The sequence below is a fragment of the Protomyctophum parallelum genome (genome assembly GCF_964188405.1).
Source record: "Protomyctophum parallelum genome assembly, chromosome: 9".
NCBI classification, from domain to species: domain Eukaryota; kingdom Metazoa; phylum Chordata; class Actinopteri; order Myctophiformes; family Myctophidae; genus Protomyctophum; species Protomyctophum parallelum.
The window spans coordinates 27,914,940-27,934,811 of NC_139706.1; the positions used below are offsets into that span (position 1 = coordinate 27,914,940).

At 41.6% G+C, this 19,872-nt stretch overlaps 1 protein-coding gene across 5 annotated transcripts in view; it reads left to right on the top strand.

The window, feature by feature from the left end:
- Positions 1 to 15,451, top strand: part of stard13b (StAR related lipid transfer domain containing 13b) — a 64,629-nt gene extending 49,178 nt beyond the window's left edge. For all 5 annotated transcript variants that reach the window (XM_083772453.1, XM_083772455.1, XM_083772454.1 and 2 more), the window contains 13 exons: positions 1,340 to 1,411; positions 3,566 to 3,647; positions 5,370 to 5,433; positions 5,965 to 7,304; positions 7,555 to 7,725; positions 7,842 to 8,001; positions 8,465 to 8,663; positions 8,868 to 9,081; positions 9,998 to 10,112; positions 10,388 to 10,609; positions 13,644 to 13,861; positions 14,144 to 14,320; positions 14,429 to 15,451. In XM_083772453.1, the coding sequence (XP_083628579.1) occupies positions 1,340 to 1,411; positions 3,566 to 3,647; positions 5,370 to 5,433; positions 5,965 to 7,304; positions 7,555 to 7,725; positions 7,842 to 8,001; positions 8,465 to 8,663; positions 8,868 to 9,081; positions 9,998 to 10,112; positions 10,388 to 10,609; positions 13,644 to 13,861; positions 14,144 to 14,320; positions 14,429 to 14,546 (3,152 nt within the window). In that variant the 3' untranslated portion in view covers positions 14,547 to 15,451. The remainder of the gene's footprint in view (positions 1 to 1,339; positions 1,412 to 3,565; positions 3,648 to 5,369; positions 5,434 to 5,964; positions 7,305 to 7,554; positions 7,726 to 7,841; positions 8,002 to 8,464; positions 8,664 to 8,867; positions 9,082 to 9,997; positions 10,113 to 10,387; positions 10,610 to 13,643; positions 13,862 to 14,143; positions 14,321 to 14,428) is intronic.
- The last annotated feature ends 4,421 nt before the right edge of the window (positions 15,452 to 19,872 follow it).

The window sequence follows — 19,872 nt, forward strand, 5'->3', positions numbered from 1 at the left end:
TTTAAAAGTGACTGAGGGGCTCTCTTGTCGTCGTACATCATCCAAAAAAAAGAATATACTTCTTCATGAATTAATTTGTCAACTTATGTTATTTTTACCCGCGATACAATGTTTTAAAAAACTTTTCACATGATCATGTACTGTAAGATGACAACTGAATTTACAGTGACATATGACGTAAATTTTCCTTTCATTCTCAATGGCATTTAATGTTCGTGTTGCCACAAATTTACGTCATATTTCAGGCACATATGACGTAAATTCTCAATTCATTGTCAATGGCAAATGTGAGACGTGACGAAAAGCTGTATATAGGAGGGGCCTCAAAAACAGCACCCCATGTGACGTCATGTGGCAGCCATGCATGTTTTTGAAGTGAGGCCCCTCAAGTGTGATTTGTTTTTAAATTTATGTAATGTGACATCATGTGGGTCAATACATCATCACTGACTACTGTACCTGGCAAGCTGCTTGAGGGAAAACCATACTTGCAATTCCCCAGAATTGCACCTTCTAGTTCTATTTGTCGTACAAAGAGTTATGTCTTTTCAACTCTATGGAAGAAATATCCAATGTATAGGCCAGGGTATGGTGTGGGTTCATGTGATGACTGAATGTGGTTGAGTAATTTATTCCCTCCTAATAAACAGCTATAGTGTTTAATGTTTGTGTTGTCTGAACACACATTAAATGCCATTGACAATGAATGGAGAATTCATGTCATATAATGTGTCTGAGCAAATCGGCATATGTATGTCGGTGGGAACCCTTGGCCAATAAGGGACCACCATTCTTGATGATGATGTACGATGATGTATGATGATTAGAGCGCCCCGCACTAGTTCACACAGGTGTGAATTTTTAACATAAAGGTCTTTCTTACTGTACTTCTTCTGTACAGCAAAAAATCTAAACATCTGGGGCTGGTCACTGCAGTAGTATATTCAGTTTTTATTCATTCCAGCTTTTGAAGGTTTTGTTCTCAGATTATATCGTTTCATTTGCAGATGAGTTTACCAGACCACAGATGGTTATATAAGATTTCATGTCCCTCCATCATGGGAGTAGGGTTTTTTTTTTTTAACCAGACTGACTAACCTTCAGGGATATAGCCAGCTGGTTGACCTCACATCCAGAATAGAGGGTTCTATAGAATCTATAGTCTCAGAGGCTAACCCTAACCCTTGAATCTGCTGTATTTCTGATATGCCAAATGCATCAGGAGATGTCCTTCTGGGGTAGTTGCTGTGGGGGTATTGTCAAACTTTAAATAAGTTGAACGTCGTTCTTTTAATTTCTTTAATAGGCTTACTCATGGTCATATTTCTTTCCGTTTCAGAGATCGAGGCGAAGGAAGCGTGCGACTGGTTGCGAGCGGCAGGATTCCCCCAGTATGCTCAGCTCTTTGAAGGTAACAAAATCCCTCCACACATGCATTCATCATACAAATGCTACTGAGGAATATAGAGGCTTAATGAAGGAACACCAAAATTAAAGTGCTCCTCAGGGCACAGATCGCCACCACTGCACCAGGATCATTGCCTAACCAGGGTGGGCAAAACTTGAAAGGCAGTCATAGCCAATTGGAGCGGAATCTGCAACTGATCTGCCTGGCTACATACCGATTTGTGTTTTGGTACAAATGTGTAGTAGTAGCAAAATGTTTAGAAGAAAACACGAAATGGTGGAAAATCTTATCTGGCATAATTGGCCGGGGCCTATACAGTATGTATAGGGCCTATACAGTATGTATAGGCCCCGGGGGGGGGGGGATTTTGATTTACTGACTTTACCACCTACGTTCAACAGTTATATGCCAAAACATGAAGTGGCCGGTTATAGTGTCACCATGAGGCTGATTTGAAATATTTGGGGTAAAGATTCTTCCTTGGCCTATTGGGAGTGTGCGTGTGACGTTTCGCACTGATTGGTCCAACAGTGCCAGAGATGAGCTGTTCAGACGGCCAGTCTCACAGGAATCAGAATCAATCTTTATTGGGTAAAAACAATAATCTCTTGCCGTCGGTCATTCCGGCGTCCTGGCGTAATGTCTTTTGTGAAATTGGGCCTTTTAAGTTGATGACTGAATAACATAATTGTTCATGCGCTGTAGGACAGGCATATTCACAGCCAATTTCACAATGGCCCTGAGGCTGCCTAGGGGCTAGGTGTATCCCTCTCACAAGAGAGGCAGGATAGCAAGTCGGACTGCAGAGCTTTTACATCTAATGTTTTCCACTACATAAATATGTCCGGAGTACAAAAAGAAAGAGGCCATGGGGGAGACACCAGGCTAGCATTATTATACAGTAGCTTAACCACATTAACCTATTCTGGGAAAACGTTTGTAAAATTGTCTGTGAAAATAGCCATCCTGGCTCACAACACGGTGCATTGCATAATTTGCATAGTGAGCTTATAGATCTGCTACTTTCACTGAAGCAATTTTGGAGGGAAAGACGGACCCCAGTCAACGAATATAGATTTTAACAAAAATAATTGTGTCCTTTGTGATAGGGAGCTATGCTATATAGTACAATTCTCTCATATACTTCTGGTTTCAGAGCTTTCTGATGTTTATGAAGATATTTCTGTGTATTTCCAGATTTCTGGGTAGAAAATAAATATTTGGCCCTATACTCATTACATATTAGCTCAATGGTTGTGGAATCTGTATTCTTTTTACACCTGCAACAGCAAAAATGTTGTGTTCAGAATTCGCATTGTATGATGCGGTCAGCTTCCTGTGGTGGCGATGATTCAAAATACAATGATATGCACACTCGACTCTGCCCCCTCCCCCCCACAACGGATATGCATCACGCCTGCATTTTATGTTTCTTTTCATTTCTCAGTTCTGATAAAATAAATGACGGGGGGAGTGTCCTGACCCTTTAGTTTAAGTGGTTAAACTAGCTTTAATCTGTTAAACACAGACATTTATTTGGATGTGTATGGGGTGTTGTGAAGTAGTTGCTAAATCGTATTGTATCTGGTAGTATCACTCACTGTGCAGGTGTACAGTATAATAGGTGATGATGAGTTTCTGATCATGTATGGCGCCCACGCCCACCATCAATGATGAAATTCTCAGTAGAAAATAATCAGCATTTCAATCCTATTTTTTATGTGTACTACTCCACTAAACAAGAACAGGCTTGGTCAGAGCCTGCGTTTCCACTTATATGACTGTGCTATGCTTTTCATAAAAAGTTTACGACACCACATGAACGCAGTGGAATGTTAGATTTAGAAGGTCTGGATTTTAGTCTCTTATGTTATGTAAGATGGGAGCCATACCCAGAAGAAGATGTAATGCCTGCACAAGTCTGAGCACTGTTATTTGGGCAAAGCCTGTCTCTTTCTATTAACATCATCGGATCCAAAAACACGCTTGATATGCTTCAACGCCCTGGGATGCCTTTCTGGAAAGAATGTGGTTATTTGTTTTGTTCTGTGCCTTGTCTTATTTGGGAGATAGTATTAACACATAATCACACAGTCTAAATGTTGAGAACACATTTGTTCATAGGCTACTTCTAATCTGTTTATTCCTCCCTTCAAGATTCCCAGTTCCCCATTGACATCTCTCCGGTGAAAAGAGATCATGACTTTTTGGACAAAGATCTTGTGGAACCTCTCTGCAGGTATTAAAACAATGGCTGTTCTAATTCAAGCAAAGCACCACCTTTGCTTGAATTACAGTAGAGTAAAGTGTGTCCCCCCCAAATACTTTGGTGACAAAGTATCATGCAATGTGATGGTTAACAAAAAGAACATTTTGAACTGAACAATATGTGCATTTGCAGTAATCAAGTGAGACGTCACAAGACACTTTGTTGCAGGACCATGACTCAGGCTTGATATTAATGTGACTAAGACTCAGTCTTTGTCAGAAAGCAGCTTTGAGTAAGACAAAGTTGAGTTTTTCAACTTCAAAGGAAGTGAGATGTGTGTGTGGGAGTTAATGAGTGTTATTATAATGGATGTGTTATATTACCTACAGCTATTTTTGAGTTAAAGACATCCCGTGATGTAAATGCCCCGATGACATACAGGGTTTTCCCCCCACTGTCGACTATAAAGAAATAGTCAACCACTAGTTTGTTTAGCGTTGCTGTTACTTCACTTTAGGGCAGCCGAGTCCATGGGCGCTCTCAAACAGAGACCAAAACAGCATTGCCGTTACCACAGTCACTATGGAGACCGTCTCAAGAGGAAAGCAGGCAGGGGCCTCAATATACTTTTACCCTAACCAACGCCAAAGCAACTCATCTAAATTCCAAACTAGCCAGCAGATGAATAAAAGACAACAGTAATTAATTCCTGCCCCATGTGATTCTGTCCAGGACTTCATTGCACCTTTAGCCTATGTTAAAGATAGCTTCGTAAACAGAGTCACTGGCTTAACTATGTGGTGTGATGTCCCAGCCTTCACACTGTGGTTGATAACATTGATACACTTAATGTATAATTCTTAATCCTCTCTAATCAGCCCCTGTTATAACCATCCTACCGGTATTGTAATCTCTTGCCTGTGGAGTGAAGGGGCGCCCGGGTTTTGACACTCTTGTGTCGACAGGGCCCTGTATTTACTAGTAAAAAAAGAAAAGGGAAATTGTAGTCCAGACAGCAGGATAGTTCAAATGTGTCAATAAAATAAGATTAATCCCAGGCAAGGGATTATTGTACCACGCATTGTTTTGAGATACCTTTCTTTCTTTATCCTAGTTTGCCCACAAACCTCTAATCTGTATTCACATGCTCCCAGGCTTTGTTTATGGGAAATATTATGAAGCTCCATGGTTGTTATGAGAGTGTTTGGATCACTTACATTAAGGAAAGCTTAACAAAACAGTTTAGAACCTGGTGGCTGGAAGAAATGCCTGTCACCACTCACCAGGGACAACCTTTCATATTAGGTATGTTTCTTTGTAGACTTAATTGAGCCTTCCCCTGACACTGAAAACTATTTTATCGTGTGATAATAGTGTCAAAGGAAGAGTAGGATCTCTGACTGTTGTCTGTAGATGTACAGAGCAATAGACATTGCTAGAAGGATTTGGACTTGTCTATTAGCGGATCACAAACCAGTGTGTAATAGACCATTCTGTCAGATTAGATCCGAGAGAACATGAGCCTTCATTAGGAATGGACTGCTGTAGCCAATGGGCAATAACGTGAACTGTGGTTAGGTCTGGGACTATCAGTTCAGTACAGCCATCATTACAGAAGCTGATCCAATTAAGGACATCTGTTGTGCACTGTAATAGGTCTCATTGTGGTGTCTGCTTTATGCTTTATGAGAACATTGTGTCTTCTTGTTTGTTCAGTTACGTATCTTCATGTTGGGATCATTTCTTTTTCAGACGGCTTAACACCTTGAACAAGTGTGCTTCTATGAAACTTGATGTGAACCTCCCCAAGAAGAAGGTAAGTTGAGTTACTACATTTACAGTATTGTTTTCAAATTCTTAAAAATGTTAATGAATTGATTCATAGGGTTTTATGGGTTTCCTTTGACACCCAAAAAAAGGTCCTTCGACTTTTCTTTTCTCTCTCTCTCTCTCTATCTCTCTCTCTCTCTCTCTCTCTTTTTTACACAAAGTATCAGTTTCCTGCTGCAACAATACAAAATATGAAAATATATAATCTTGCTTCATCCTCCTAACCTAGATTCTATGTTATTTGACACAAAGCCATTGTTTTTTGTTATTTTATGTATCTTACACTAACAGGGAATGTAACCTGCTGACCAACGTTTATTCTATTTATGGCACAGTTGAATAATGTATCTAGTTTTATGTCACACTGATTGTATAATAGCATTAAATCTGAGAAGACATATCCTCAGGCTTTGTTGCTTAAGATCTCATGTTCCGTTCTGACATAGACTGTGATATAACACACCTCATCTCACCTTTGCAAGTCAGCTGATCCTTTAATTTCTCTGCATTTTGCCAGAGTGAAGACTCAGATGAAGAAGACCTATTCGCCATCAGTGACAAATGGACCTTTGAGTGGAGTAGCCGACGCTGGTCCAGGCTGCAGGACATTGACTGTCTTCTGGTACACCACGGAGAGGGTCAGTCTTCCGGGGACGGCGTAGCCTTGAGGACCACCACCAGCAGTGAGAGTGTTCTGACGGACCTCAGCGAGCCAGAGGTCTCCTCGCTGCACAGCGAGAGCAGCGGGGGCAGTGGCCACAGGTGCCTCAGCACAGAGGATTCCGACTGCTCCAACCGCACCTGCTCCGACTCCGCGGCGATGCCGGACTCCACCTCTCTCACCCTGTCCCACATGCCCAAAGACATGTCCCACTATGGCTCTCTGCCCGGTAAGCATAGCAGGACGGGGCGCACGCGCGCCAAAGACTTCCTGAAGCGCATGGAGACCCTGCGATCTCGAGGAACACTAGGAAGAGGTCATAATAAGAATCTGGTCATAAGTGCACCGGTGTTGCAGCAGGAGGCTCGGGCTCTGAAGACGCTCCACTGTGTGGAGATAATAAACGGAGAGGAACTGGATCCACTATCCAGCAGGACTCTGCCCTCTCAGTCCAGCAGCGAGGGTAGCAGCCATTCCAGTGGCAGCGCTGTCAGCACGCCCAGCCTGAAGGAGCGGAAGCCTCACCGGGCTGACCACAAACGCAGCGGCATGTACCTAGAAGACATAGATATCTTCTCAGGTGCCCAAGTAAAGAGAGTAGCCGAGCAAAACCGCAAGAATGAATTCTGCTCCTATGAGGACCTGGTGGTCCACATCCCAAAAGACCACAAGCCAGGAACCTTCCCCAAAGCACTGTCCATAGAAAGCCTGTCTCCCACCCTCGGAGCCTCCATTAACTGGCACACAGGCAGCTTGCACCTAGCGCCCCCCAGACTCTCATGCACTAAAGAAATTAGGCCTGTCACACAGTGCTGCCCTAGGGGCAGCCGCATAAGTGTCTATGACAATGTTCCTGGCTCTCATCTATACGCCAGTACTGGAGACCTGATGGACCTGGAAAAGGAAGACCTTTTTCCTCACCTGGATGATATTTTACTACATGTCAATGGACTACAGCAGATAGTGGACCACTGGTCTAAGAATGTGTTGCCTGGTGGAGAGGTTCTGGTGCCAGGAAACAGGCAGGGAGAAGATATGGTGGGTCTCCAGTCTTCCAGTCAGATCACACTGGACTTTGAGGGGAACTCTGTGCTAGAGGGCCATTCCACCTCCAATGATAGGGCCGAGACAGACTGCACAAGACTCAGGGAAAGGAGGGACTCAGGAGTCGGGGCTTCGCTCACCAGGCCCAATCGGTAAGGACCACAGATTATTTAAGTATCCAGTCCAGTAATTGCTGCTTCTTGTCTTACAAAAAGGGGAATTTTAATATTGGTAGAGTAGCTTTTTATTATTATTTCAGTAGTGCTAATTACACACACACACACACACACACACACACACACACACACACACACACACACACACACACACACACACACACAATACAGTATTATGTTATTATTTTTTGTAGAACTAACTTTCGAATGCTTTTCCTGCCATTAGGTTACGATGGCCCAGCTTCCAGATATCAAACCGCCTTAGTCACTCAGTAGCTTCCTTGCAAATCACCAACCAATCAGCAGGTCAGCTGAGTTTATTGCAGAAGTTTTCTTTGCTTCGCCTCACTGCCATCATGGAGAAGTACTCCATGTCCAACAAGCATGGCTGGACCTGGTGAGTCTCACAGAATCTCAACAGTTAGGCAGCTCAACTGTTCCAGAGCATGTGTTTCCTTTTCTTTGAAACTTCTCTAGTCATGTTAAAATGGTTTGTGTTGATGTCCTTCTCAGGTCTGTGCCAAAGTTTATGAAGAGATTGAAAGTGCCAGACTATAAGGACAAGAATGTGTTTGGTGTGCCTCTCATAGTGCATGTTCAGCGCTCTGGACAGCCTCTGCCCCTCAGTCTGCAGCAGGCCCTGCGGTACCTGAGGAGCCAGTGTCTTGACCAGGTCAGTCACTCACAGTACAGCTTGAAATGCACAGATAAAGCCAGTAAAAAACAGTGAACTGAAAACGGAGAGAGCGGTCTGAGCGTTGGGGGTAGTGCTTGGTGTTTAGCATCTGCTTGATTATCGTCATACATCAATTCATCATAGCCTACATCACATTCCGTGCTCAGCCAATCAAATCATCTAAATTTGGTACACACAACACACAAAGCTGGCCAATCAAATCATCTGACATTTGGTACACACAAACACACAAAGCTGGGCATAGCCCTCAAAAATAATAATGTTATCAGTTCTACATTCTGTCTTTCAAATACTCTAAGGTGCATATGGCTACAGTGAAGTGAGGATACTACCGATTTAGTTTTACAATCTAATAAACCACAACAGTCTTTATAGTAAAGATAAATAACATTACGCATTTCTGTCTGCATGGTATCCTAACAATTTGGTTTCATTCCAGGTGGGTCTCTTTCGGAAGTCAGGGGTGAAGTCTCGTATCCAAGCTCTGAGGCAGATGAATGAAATTTCTCCAGACCATGTCAACTATGAGGACCAATCTGCCTATGATGTGGCAGATATGGTGAAGCAGTTCTTCAGAGATCTGCCTGAGCCTCTTCTCACCAGCAAGCTAGGGGAGACCTTCCTCCATATATATCAATGTAAGGACTCCAGCTGCATTTAAAGTCTGCCTTGTACAAGATGAACTCTATTGTGAGCTGATGTCTGGTCCTAATGTTCTGAAATGGGGAACTTCTGTGACGGAACATTAACTCGTGGTGTTGTGATTACAATTCCAGCTTGTGACCTTTTTCATTGTTCAGTGGAGGAAAGAGCTGAAACTCTGTTCTTTCTCATACACACAGATGTTCCCAAGGACCAAAGGTTGCAAGCCGTCCAGGCAGCGATCATGCTCATGTCAGATGAGAACAGAGAGGTGTTACAGACACTGCTCTGTTTCCTGAGTGATGTCACTTCCTCCGTAGAGGAGAACCAGATGACACCCATGAACATTGCTGTGTGTCTGGCTCCTTCCCTCTTCCATCTCAACATACTCAAAAAAGACAATCTCTCACCCAGGTAAACCCTCATAAGTATGTGTCATATACTGTCCGTACATGGACGGACAAACGTGACAAATGTGTCCGTGGCAAATTTTGGATTTTATTTTCTACACACCATTATAATGTTTTTATTATGATCATATGACCCAATTACTGAATGCCAAGTCTCCAAGTTTTCGTCAGAATATGTATGAGTATGACACTTATTTACTATGACTGTGACACTATTACATTAGGAGTCGAACCAGTACTAGTGGTTCTTAAATGTTTTATTTGCAAGGACTCCCTTACTGTAACTCCGAGAGTGTATACAAATGGTTCCATTTGAACACTCCCAGAGATACAGACCTGTTATGGTAATTCAGGGCTAGCTCTTTGTGTTTCTGATAATATTATTCTCCACTCATTTTGTATGTCCGTGGCAAAAATGGAATTTTGACAAAAATGTCCACCACAAGCCAGCATGGCGATGTTCTATATACGGTGACGATCAGACCTGAACAGTCATAACTACTTCAGCATCTGGCTTTTTAGGGCAGTGATATTGCTTATTGCTTGTGCCTCAAATAACTAATGAGCAACCCTAAAGGTTATCTCCTCCTGTGCTTTTGCTCAATAAAGGTAGAAATAAAACAGCTTAATGGGATTTGTTGGGCCCTCAGGGGTGCACTAGATCACCATTTCTGGGTTGCTTTTAAAAGGATATAGATTTCCATGGCACTGTTTTTACGACTCTGTATTTTACGAGACCATGCTGTGTACAAACAAAAAACAGTCCTCTAATTTACCACATTCAAACTGTTGAATGTAACGGATCAAACGGGTTGCCTGGTGAGTGTGGAAATGGGAGAGGAGGTTTATGAACTGTGTACAGTAGGCACCTCGACTTGGGAACTCCGCTAATAACAGCCTTCTCGCCCCATAATCCACAGGGCCATGCAGAAGAAGTATGCTACTGGCAGGCCTGACCAGAAGGACTTGAATGAAAACCTTGCAGCAACACAAGGCCTTGCTCACATGATCATTGAGTGCAACCGTCTCTTTGAGGTAAAGCACATTTCACATCATGTCTTGTAATAATAATAATACATATACATTTGAATTATTTACTGTATATAGTTTATATTGACACGGTCGGGCACCTGTTGTATTTCTATGTTTTTTCATAATTGAATGGCATATTTTATACATTGCCATATTTGATACTAGTAACAATCTGCTATTTTAGCTACCGGTATTATTTTTTAAACAATATATTATCCACAAACTTCCTGGTGCATACCTTTGCATGTGTCTCACCTTACGTCCCACACATTCATTAGATCCCTCATGAGATGGTCACTCAGTCACGTAACTCGTACGTGGAGGCTGACTTGCACGCTCCAACAACTGAGGAGCTGTGCAAGCAGCTGGAAGGGGATGATGGAACCTACCAGACACATATGGAAGGGAGACTTCAGAATCTGCTCAAAGAAGCCCGGGAGAAGTCCAAGTACTGGGTGTCCTGCACCAGTGCCGACAACACAGAACTCTACTATAAGAAGGTGAATCATTATTGACAGATAATAGAACTCAAAAGTATTAACCCTATTTCAGTCAGACAACTCGAGAATAGATTTAACCAATATTTATTATAGAATGAGAATACAAGTGTGCATATAATATATTATCTTGGCGTTCGGCTCTGCTGCATTTTCTCCCTGCTCGGCACAATCAAACACCATCATTAAACATTAAGAGCAGGGAAATAAATATACAATAAAAAAAAACATGGGGAACATAAATAACAGAGCCCACCGGTGGTGGTGGGAGCAAACGTCACATAACAACCAGGAACCATAGCAGAAGGAAGGCAGGAAGAGCATGCAGACTAGTTAGCTTAAGTAGCCCGCCCAATTGGTCAGCTGACTGCCACATCAGCGAATGACGTGTGGGTCTTGCACACACTGAATACACCCACATAGTAATGCAGCATATTAACCCCTTGAGTATATGTATGCGCCCTTGAGCACGGCATGAAACCCCTCGAGTATATCTGACTGAACTAACTCCGCAAGCTATGTATCATATGTTCATGATAAAGCCGAGGAAATCAAAAACAATCCTCGGGAACTCTGGAAGTTACTAAACAACCAACTAGGCTGTGGTCAGAAACTAAAAACCAGGTTTACTAACATAAACATCATCAAATAACACCCTCATCACTGACAAGCTTGATGTAGCCAACCACCTGAACATCTTCTTTACAAACATTGCAACAAAGCTGGTTAGCAAACTGCCCTCCCACTCTGGGCGTTTTGGTGTAGAGCACATCAAAGCCTTCTACAAAAACCTTGGTGTTTGTAAAGATGATTTCAAAATGGCAATGGTAACAACCGAGGAGGTACTTAAAAAACTGAGTGCCCTCCAACCCCACAAGGCCACTGGCCATGACAATATCCCCTCCAAATTTCTCAGAGACTCAGCCTTTTCCATAGCTCCAGTCATCACCCACATAGTTAACCTCTCCATCAAACAGGGACAGGTCCCCCAAGATTTTAAACTGGCCAAAGTAACCCCCTTGTACAAAAAAGGGAGTAAATTAGAACCCGGCAACTACCGCCCTATTTCTATTCTAAGCTCCATCTCGAAAGTGATGGAAAAAATAGTCTATGAACAGGTTGAAAAGTATCTTGCCACTAATAAATTGCTGTACGAGTTCCAATCTGGTTTCAGAACATCCCACTCCACTGACACATGCCTCCTCTATTTGAGCGACCACATCAAACACGAGGTGGACGCTGGAAAATACTGCGGCATGGTCATGCTGGACCTCCAAAAGGCTTTTGACACCGTGAACCACTCCATACTGGTTAACAAGCTTAAAGCTATTGGTTTTGATAGCACATCAGTGAGCTGGATGCAATCCTACCTGGAGGGGAGAGAACAGATGGTGGAGGTGAACGGAACACTGTCCCCTCCCCTCCCAGTGAGCTGTGGCGTCCCACAAGGAAGCATACTAGGGCCTTTACTGTTCCTAATATATGTTAACGACATGACTTCAGCTTGTGACTGCAACTTGTTCCTGTTCGCAGATGACTCAGCACTGCTGGTCTCGGACAGGAACAAACTGCAGGTTGAAAAGACCCTCAGCTCTGAACTCGGTAGAATCTGCACCTGGCTCGCTGATAACAAACTATCCTTACACCTGGGAAAAACTGAATCCATCCTCTTCGGATCAAATAGTAATCTCAGCAAGGCAGATGGCTTCTTGGTTAGAGTGGGTGACAATATTATCACACGAAAAGATCAAATTACCTACCTAGGTTCCATCCTGGAGGCCAATCTTTCCGGTGATAAGATGGCCACCAACGTAATCAAAAAAGTCAATCAAAGAACAAGATTCCTTTACAGGATCTCCTCACTGGTCAGCAAAAACACCTTGAAGACCTTAACAGGAGCCCTCGTACAAGGTTTCTTTGACTATGCATCCACCTCTTGGTACCACAGCACCTCAAAGGCCCTTAAAACAAGGCTCCAGACCTCCCAAAACAAACTGGTCAGGCTCCTACTTGGCCTCATCCCCCGAACCCACCTCACCCCTGCCCACTTTGACAGGCTGGGATGGCTTAGGGTCGACGACAGAGTACAGCATCTTGCAATGGGTCTGGTCCACAAGATTCGATACACCACCAAGATACCCATGTACCTGTCTAAATACTTCCTTAGTGTAAACGAAGTCCACACCCACAACACCAGAGGGAGTACAACAAACCATGTACAACCCAGATTCGGCACAAACAAGGGACTAAATTATTTTCGCTCCTATGCCACCAAAATGTGGAACGCCCTACCAACAGTCATTAAGACATGTGAATCCCTTGACTCCTTCAAAACCGCTCTCAAAGGGCACCTACGGATGGCTGCAATTCGAAACTGGCCTCTGTAAAATCTGAATCCCCCCCCCCCCCACCCCATTTCCCCTCACTGTATATGTATCTTTTCCCTTTTTGCTTCCTATATGATGAATTCCTGTTCTGTTCTTTAGCTACATAGAAGTGTCTATTTGTATGTCTCTAAATGTTTTGATGAATTGAACAATGTGGACCCTGTTGTAAACAAGTGTAATGCTTAATTGGGTCGTCCACTCACAGTTAACAGTCTTTGTATTGAGTTTGTGCTTAAAATGTACTGTAAATTCTACAAACTGTTAATAAATATTTCAATCAATCAATCAATCACATTCACTACAAAAGCTGTCAAGATAGCAAACGACCCCTCTCATCCACTCTGCAGGGAGTTCGAACTACTTCCCTCTGGTAGACGGTACAAAGTACCAAAAGCTAACCGTAACATTTTTTTTAATTCCTTCATACCAAATGCCATTAAGGCACTAAATGATACCATGTCTCGCTAGATGTGTTGTTTTTCCAATGTATTTGCCACTGTTGTCCTGCACTTTTTTGCCATGTGAAAATAATTGTGTTAAGTGTTGTTGCTGTTGTTGTAACTATTTGTTTTTTTACTGTTGAGACCGAACACAAATTTCCACACGTGGACAATAAATGAAACTAACTAACATGCTTATGTCTCACTCAGATGGGAGGTGGGAACCCTTTGAGGCGCTGGAAAGTGTCTGTGGAGGTGGAGGCTCCTCCATCAGTGGTACTGAACCGTGTGCTACGGGAGCGCCATCAGTGGGACGTGGATCTGCTGCAGTGGAAAGTGTGTGAAACGTTAGACAAGCAAACAGAGGTGTTCCAGTATGTCCTGAACCGCATGCCCCCGCATCCCAGCAGGGACTTTCTAGTACTCCGGTAAGTGGCGCGATGAAGAAAAGAGTCGGGTAAAACTTTTCAGTTCTGTTACATTCAAAGTCTGTTCAACTCATCAATCTTTTTTTTCCCTTAACCACTCTTAAGCCCTATTTTTATACTTTGTCTTATCTATAAGATCACAAAGAGCTTGTAAATGTCTATTTTCTAAATTTTGGAAAAATTGAATGCTCAAAATAGAGGCACCAGGTTGAAAGTGGTTAAGTGACAAATACATTCTGTCTGTGAAGACATGAACATATTTCTTCCCTGTCTTTATTCAAGGTCATGGAGGACAGACTTGCCCAAAGGTGCCTGTTCCTTGGTGTCTGTGTCCATAGAGCATGAGGACTGTCCTCCGATTGGAGGGATACGAGCTATAGTTCTGGAATCCAGCTACCTGTTAGAACCATGTGGCTCAGGAAAGTCCAGACTGACTCACGTCTGCCGAGTTGACTTGAAGTAAGTATGCATGGAAAAGTACACATGAATATGCATAGTTGGGCTGCCTTGATTATTGTTATGCTGATGGTGCTGACGTTTACTGAGTATATTCATCTAATGTTTCAGGGGAAGAACTCCAGAATGGTACAACAAAGCCTTTGGCCACCTCTGTGCTGCTGATGCTGCACGAATCCGCAACTCCTTCCAGCCTCTCGTTGCAGAGGGCCCAGAGACCAAGATCTGATATTCAACTCCTTCCAGCCTCTCATTGCAGAGGGCCCAGAGACCAAGATCTGATATTCTAGCCAGCCATGTTTGCTCAGCCATGAGAAAGGATTGAGCCCACCTAAGCCTAATTTGTACGTCGCCTATGTTGCACTGAAAATCGGTTATTTTTGGCGAGCAACACGACAGTACGACAAAGTATGAATTAGCCATTAGTCATAGCTAACAGCCATGCACAGCCCGGTGATGAGGCATAAGCACTAAAGCACAGTTTTATGCCAGAGCACAGGTGTTTTGAAAAGTATTTTAAGACCCTCTGTACTTGCACAATGACAGAAGAGGACATCTTATACTGTAGGTGTAGGATATAATTACCCAATGGGAAAGAGAATCATCCTGCCAATGTCCTTAGCATTAGAATTGTTTTGATGTTGCTATATTTTATAATTGTAATATTGTCTTGTATTGTATTGTCATCATGAATAATATTATTGTTGCTATAATCTACAATGTCTAGGACATTAATGCTCTTAAACGCTTCTGGGAAGCATTTCTATTTTATTAATTTTACAATTCTAAGCTATGACCACGTAAATGTCTGTATATATGTATTTAAATACATACTGTACATGTAAATGAGTTGTATATATTGTATATATTTGAAAAACGTAATAGTACATACATGGTTTCATATATATATTTTAATCTAGTGTCAGTATTCTTGTAATACATATGGTACAAAATTGTAAACTGGTTTTACTTTGCTTCAGTATTGCTGTTGTGGAATGGGTGTAATTATATTAAACTGACCTTTAATGATTGTGTGAAAAGGACATAAGGTTTGACATGTTCATACCTGCTTTAGGGTACTGGAATGTGCAATCAAGTTCCAGAGATATCTTTTTTTAATAAAGACTATCAAAACTATAAATGGGTGACTATCTTGTTTAAATATTTAGGAATGGCTGACATACATGAAAATGCATGTTCTAGGCTTGGAGGCCATTCTTTGCTTAAACAAACAAACATCCCACTCACCTCCACATACAACGTTCACTACAAAATTCTTCCTGGGCTGAGAGAGGCATCTACTGGCCAAATGGAAAATTGTGTATCACAACTCAGTAACAGCAGATGCACAGTAGATGCATAGTCACAGTTTAATCACGGCATAATAACTAGTAAGACGCCCTGAGGGTGAGAATCGACCTCGCCCTAATGGACAAGGTTGCATGCATGCATCCGCCTGGGTGACGGCCGACTGCTGGGAGACAATTTACAATTTACAATTTAGGCATTTAGCAGACGCTCTTAATCCAGAGCGACTTACATTTAAGCAAGAACAAAAGCATGGGAATACATCACATAAAAGCATTTATCATGAGACATGCGTAAGCTAAGAAGGTAACAGTGGAATATCTATATGATGAAACTATACATACACTATACATAATAAACTATACATATTCACTACTATGCTATACATATGTACTATGGCGTGCTATGACTATATACAATACAATTATAGTGCTGTCTACATAACATGCTATAAGTCTGTGTCAAATGCTATCTAAGCCAACAGAAATGCTATCTAAGGGGTTAGGGTAAGTGCTATGGGCCATGGAGAGCGCTGGCGCTTTGGAATGGGGGGTCAGATCAACATATGGAATGAATTCTGTACTGGCCATATATGGAGCGTGTTTTCAGTGTACAAGGTTTGATAAGGTCAGATCAACATATGGAATGTCAGAACAGGTCAGCTCCATATGGAAATCTAGGGGTGCATACTTACTAGTCATTGGTTAGACATAAGGTTGGTGAGGGATGTGTTAAAGGGTTAGTTCAGATTTTTTTAACTTAAGTTGTATGAAATACTTGCCATTAATATAGTGGTTGCAACTGTATTAATTGATTGCCCGAGTCCCGTGGTGGGAGTTCTGCTCTGGTTTTGGTGAAATATCAAGTAGTTCCGGTCATTTTGTGGGGGATGCTGGGGGCCACGCAGTAAAAATAAATGAATCGACAAAACTAACGTAATTTGTATTGTTGACCTATTTCTAAAGTATTAGTGCAACTTTCGTTCTTTTTTTACCACTCTATCACACAGAACTATGTTTTTTTTGTCCATATCACTACGCCCAAAAAATAGTTCCATGTGATAGAGGGGTCAAAGTTCAACGAAAGTCATGCTAATATTTTTAAAAAAGGTCACCAATACAAATTACGTTCGTTTTGTGGATAAATTTACTTTTACTGCGTGGCCCCAGTGCCCCCCACAAAATGACCGGAACTACTTAATATTCACTAAAACCAGAGCAGATCTCCCACCACAGGACTCTGGCAATCAATTAATACAGTTGCAACCACTATATTAATGGCAATATTTCATACAACTTAAGTTCAAAAAATCTGAACTATCCCTTTAAGACGACTGGATTAAGGTTGGTGAGGGGTGCGTTAAGGGTTTGGATAGGGTTACCACTGGCTAGTGGCTATAGATCACAATCACATAGCCATAGGCCTACTGTTGCATGATGCAAAAGAGCAGAACGTGGACAAGTACAACATACTAATGTTTTCCACTAGATGGCGCCTTTTTACCAGCCCATTGCTTTCAGCAGATGTGACATCTGGGCTCCGTCTTTTGAGCTAATTTAGAACTTCCTGTCTGAGAGCTAGCTAATTTAAGACATCCGGTTGCCTTCAGAATAAAATAAGGTTATTTAATTAATAATTATTACATTACATTATTAGTATTATTATTACATTACAGTTATTGTAAAGACACACATTATGTTTCTGTGTAAAAATAAGTAATTAAATAACATCAAAAAGTTATCTAAATGGATAAATGCTATTCACTGGAGTGAATATTCTATTATATTCTAAAAACGACTTATAAATCCTAAAGCCTTGTCTATACTTCACTGTGCAACGGTCCTATGCTGGACAATAGCAGATATGCAAACTCACAGCACATCTCATTCAAGACACTGAACTTGCAGATCTGCCATTTTTGAACACACTATAAAGTTAACCATTTATCATACTGCTCTACGTGGCACTGCATTCTGTGACATTAAACCAAATGGCATTTTCCACTCTATGACACTACTGTTCTACATTTTTGTCTAATAAAATAGGCTATTAATTGAATCAATCAAACTGCATTAACTAACAGAGATACTACTAACCAAGCTATCCATGTCAACATGCTCTATAGGAGTCTCAATAACAGGTATAGGCTAAGTAACGTTTAATGTTTAGTAATTTTAATGTAGCAGAAGAGGCCATTCATTGAACAGAGTTTTGCACAATTTTAACATCCCAGATCGATTGAAATATGAATCTACTGTGCTGTGCTACACCATGATATATTAAGAGTACAATAACATTCCATTGTGAATAAAAACGTATTAACCACAGTGTAATGCTAAAGGTTTCATCACAGGGCTGTCTGCTTCATGTAATATCATTAAAAGTGTTGTTGGTGACAGTTATATGAGTTGGAAGCATTAAGACCCATTTTAACCCTCAATGGCTTCCTTTCTGACAAATAACGTTATTGTAAAAAAAAAAAAAGATTCACGCGTTCATAATGTAGCTATTTTGCATTAGAAGCGGATGGGACCAAGGGACCCGGATGTAACGTAGGGGCAATATGACTACAATATGATTATATGACTACAATAGATTCGCGGTTAAATCTCGCGGGCGTGGCCTCACACCGGAAGGAAGTGCCGCCGCCCTCAAATACGGAAGAGACGCGTGGAGGTAGGTTTGGTCAGTGTTTGTTTGGAAGTGCCACGTCACCATCGGTCTTCGGAGCAAGTAAGTGATAAATGTTATTTAATACTTAACGCTGTTGTTGTTTGTGTGTTCAAACGTCTATCACTTGAAGTTACTTGTTATGATGTTTATATATGATGTTTGTACGAAACTGTAAAACAGTGTTTCAGTAGCCGAATGGTTAGTGTCGAAGGTTTATAAACAACTATGCCCGGCCTCAATGTTTACTAACCGTCGACAGTACCCACTCGACTACCGAAACACGGCTTTAAAGAGTAGTATTTACATATCTAAACACAACAAGTAACTTCAAAAGTGATAACATGTTTGAGCCACGGACCACCATTTCACATTAATAGACTCTCACAATGGTGGTCAGTGGCTCAAATGGGTCTGAGAGACTAGATGGCCTCAAATGTTGGTCCGTGGCTCAAACGCTGAATAAATAATCGACTAGAGGTGAGAAGAGTATTGTCTGGTAGGTAAAAGGACAAACATTCTGTGAAAATTGGCACGAAGCAACAAACATTCTTTGAAATTGGTGGGAAACGATCCCGGGCACTCATGTTAACAAAGCTCAGTCACTAACCACTATCGCTATGCTACAATCAGCATTATAAAATCCAAGGATCAAAAGTAGCAATCTTCTACATTCTCTAATTGTGTAGTTTTTTGGAAATTAAGCAGATGCTTAACAACAATTGAACTATTGAGAGTGTAAAGATCTACTATTGGGGTCAATTTGGTTACCTAAATTAAATTGCTCTGTATTGTGACTGTAATCATTGCTATAGAGTGTGTGTTCAGTAACAGTGTTAAATAGCTCTATAGTGTGACAGTAATCATTGCTATAGTGTGTGTTCAGTAACAGTGTTAAATAGCTCTATAGTGTGACAGTAATCATTGCTATAGTGTGTGTTCAGTAACAGTGTTAAATAGCTCTATAGTGTGACAGTAATCATTGCTATAGTGTGTGTTCAGTAACAGTGTTAAATAGCTCTATAGTGTGACAGTAATCATTGCTATAGTGTGTGTTCAGTAACAGTGTTAAATAGCTCTATAGTGTGACAGTAATCATTGCTATAGTGTGTGTTCAGTAACAGTGTTAAATAGCTCTATATTGTGACAAAATCATTGCTATAGTGTTTGTTCAGTAACAGAGGTCTCCCGGTCTCTCCAGTTTTTTGTTAAACACAGTCCCATAGTAACAGTACCTCCCATTCACTCCCTTTCACTCTGAATGGGAGTGACAGTCCCATAGTAACGGTACCTCTCATTCAGTCCCATTCACTCCCATTCACTTTTATTCACTCCCATTCAGTCACATAGTAACAGTACACCCCATTCAGTCCCATTCACTCTCATCGTATCAGTCCCATAGTAACAGTACCTCCCATTCACTCCCATTCACTCAAATAGTATCAGTCCCATAGTAACAATACCTCCCATTCACTCCCATCCACTCCCATGCACTCCCATAGTATCAGTCCCATAGTAACAGTACCTCCCTTTCACTCCCATTCACTCCCATAGTATCAGTAACTCCCATTATCTTG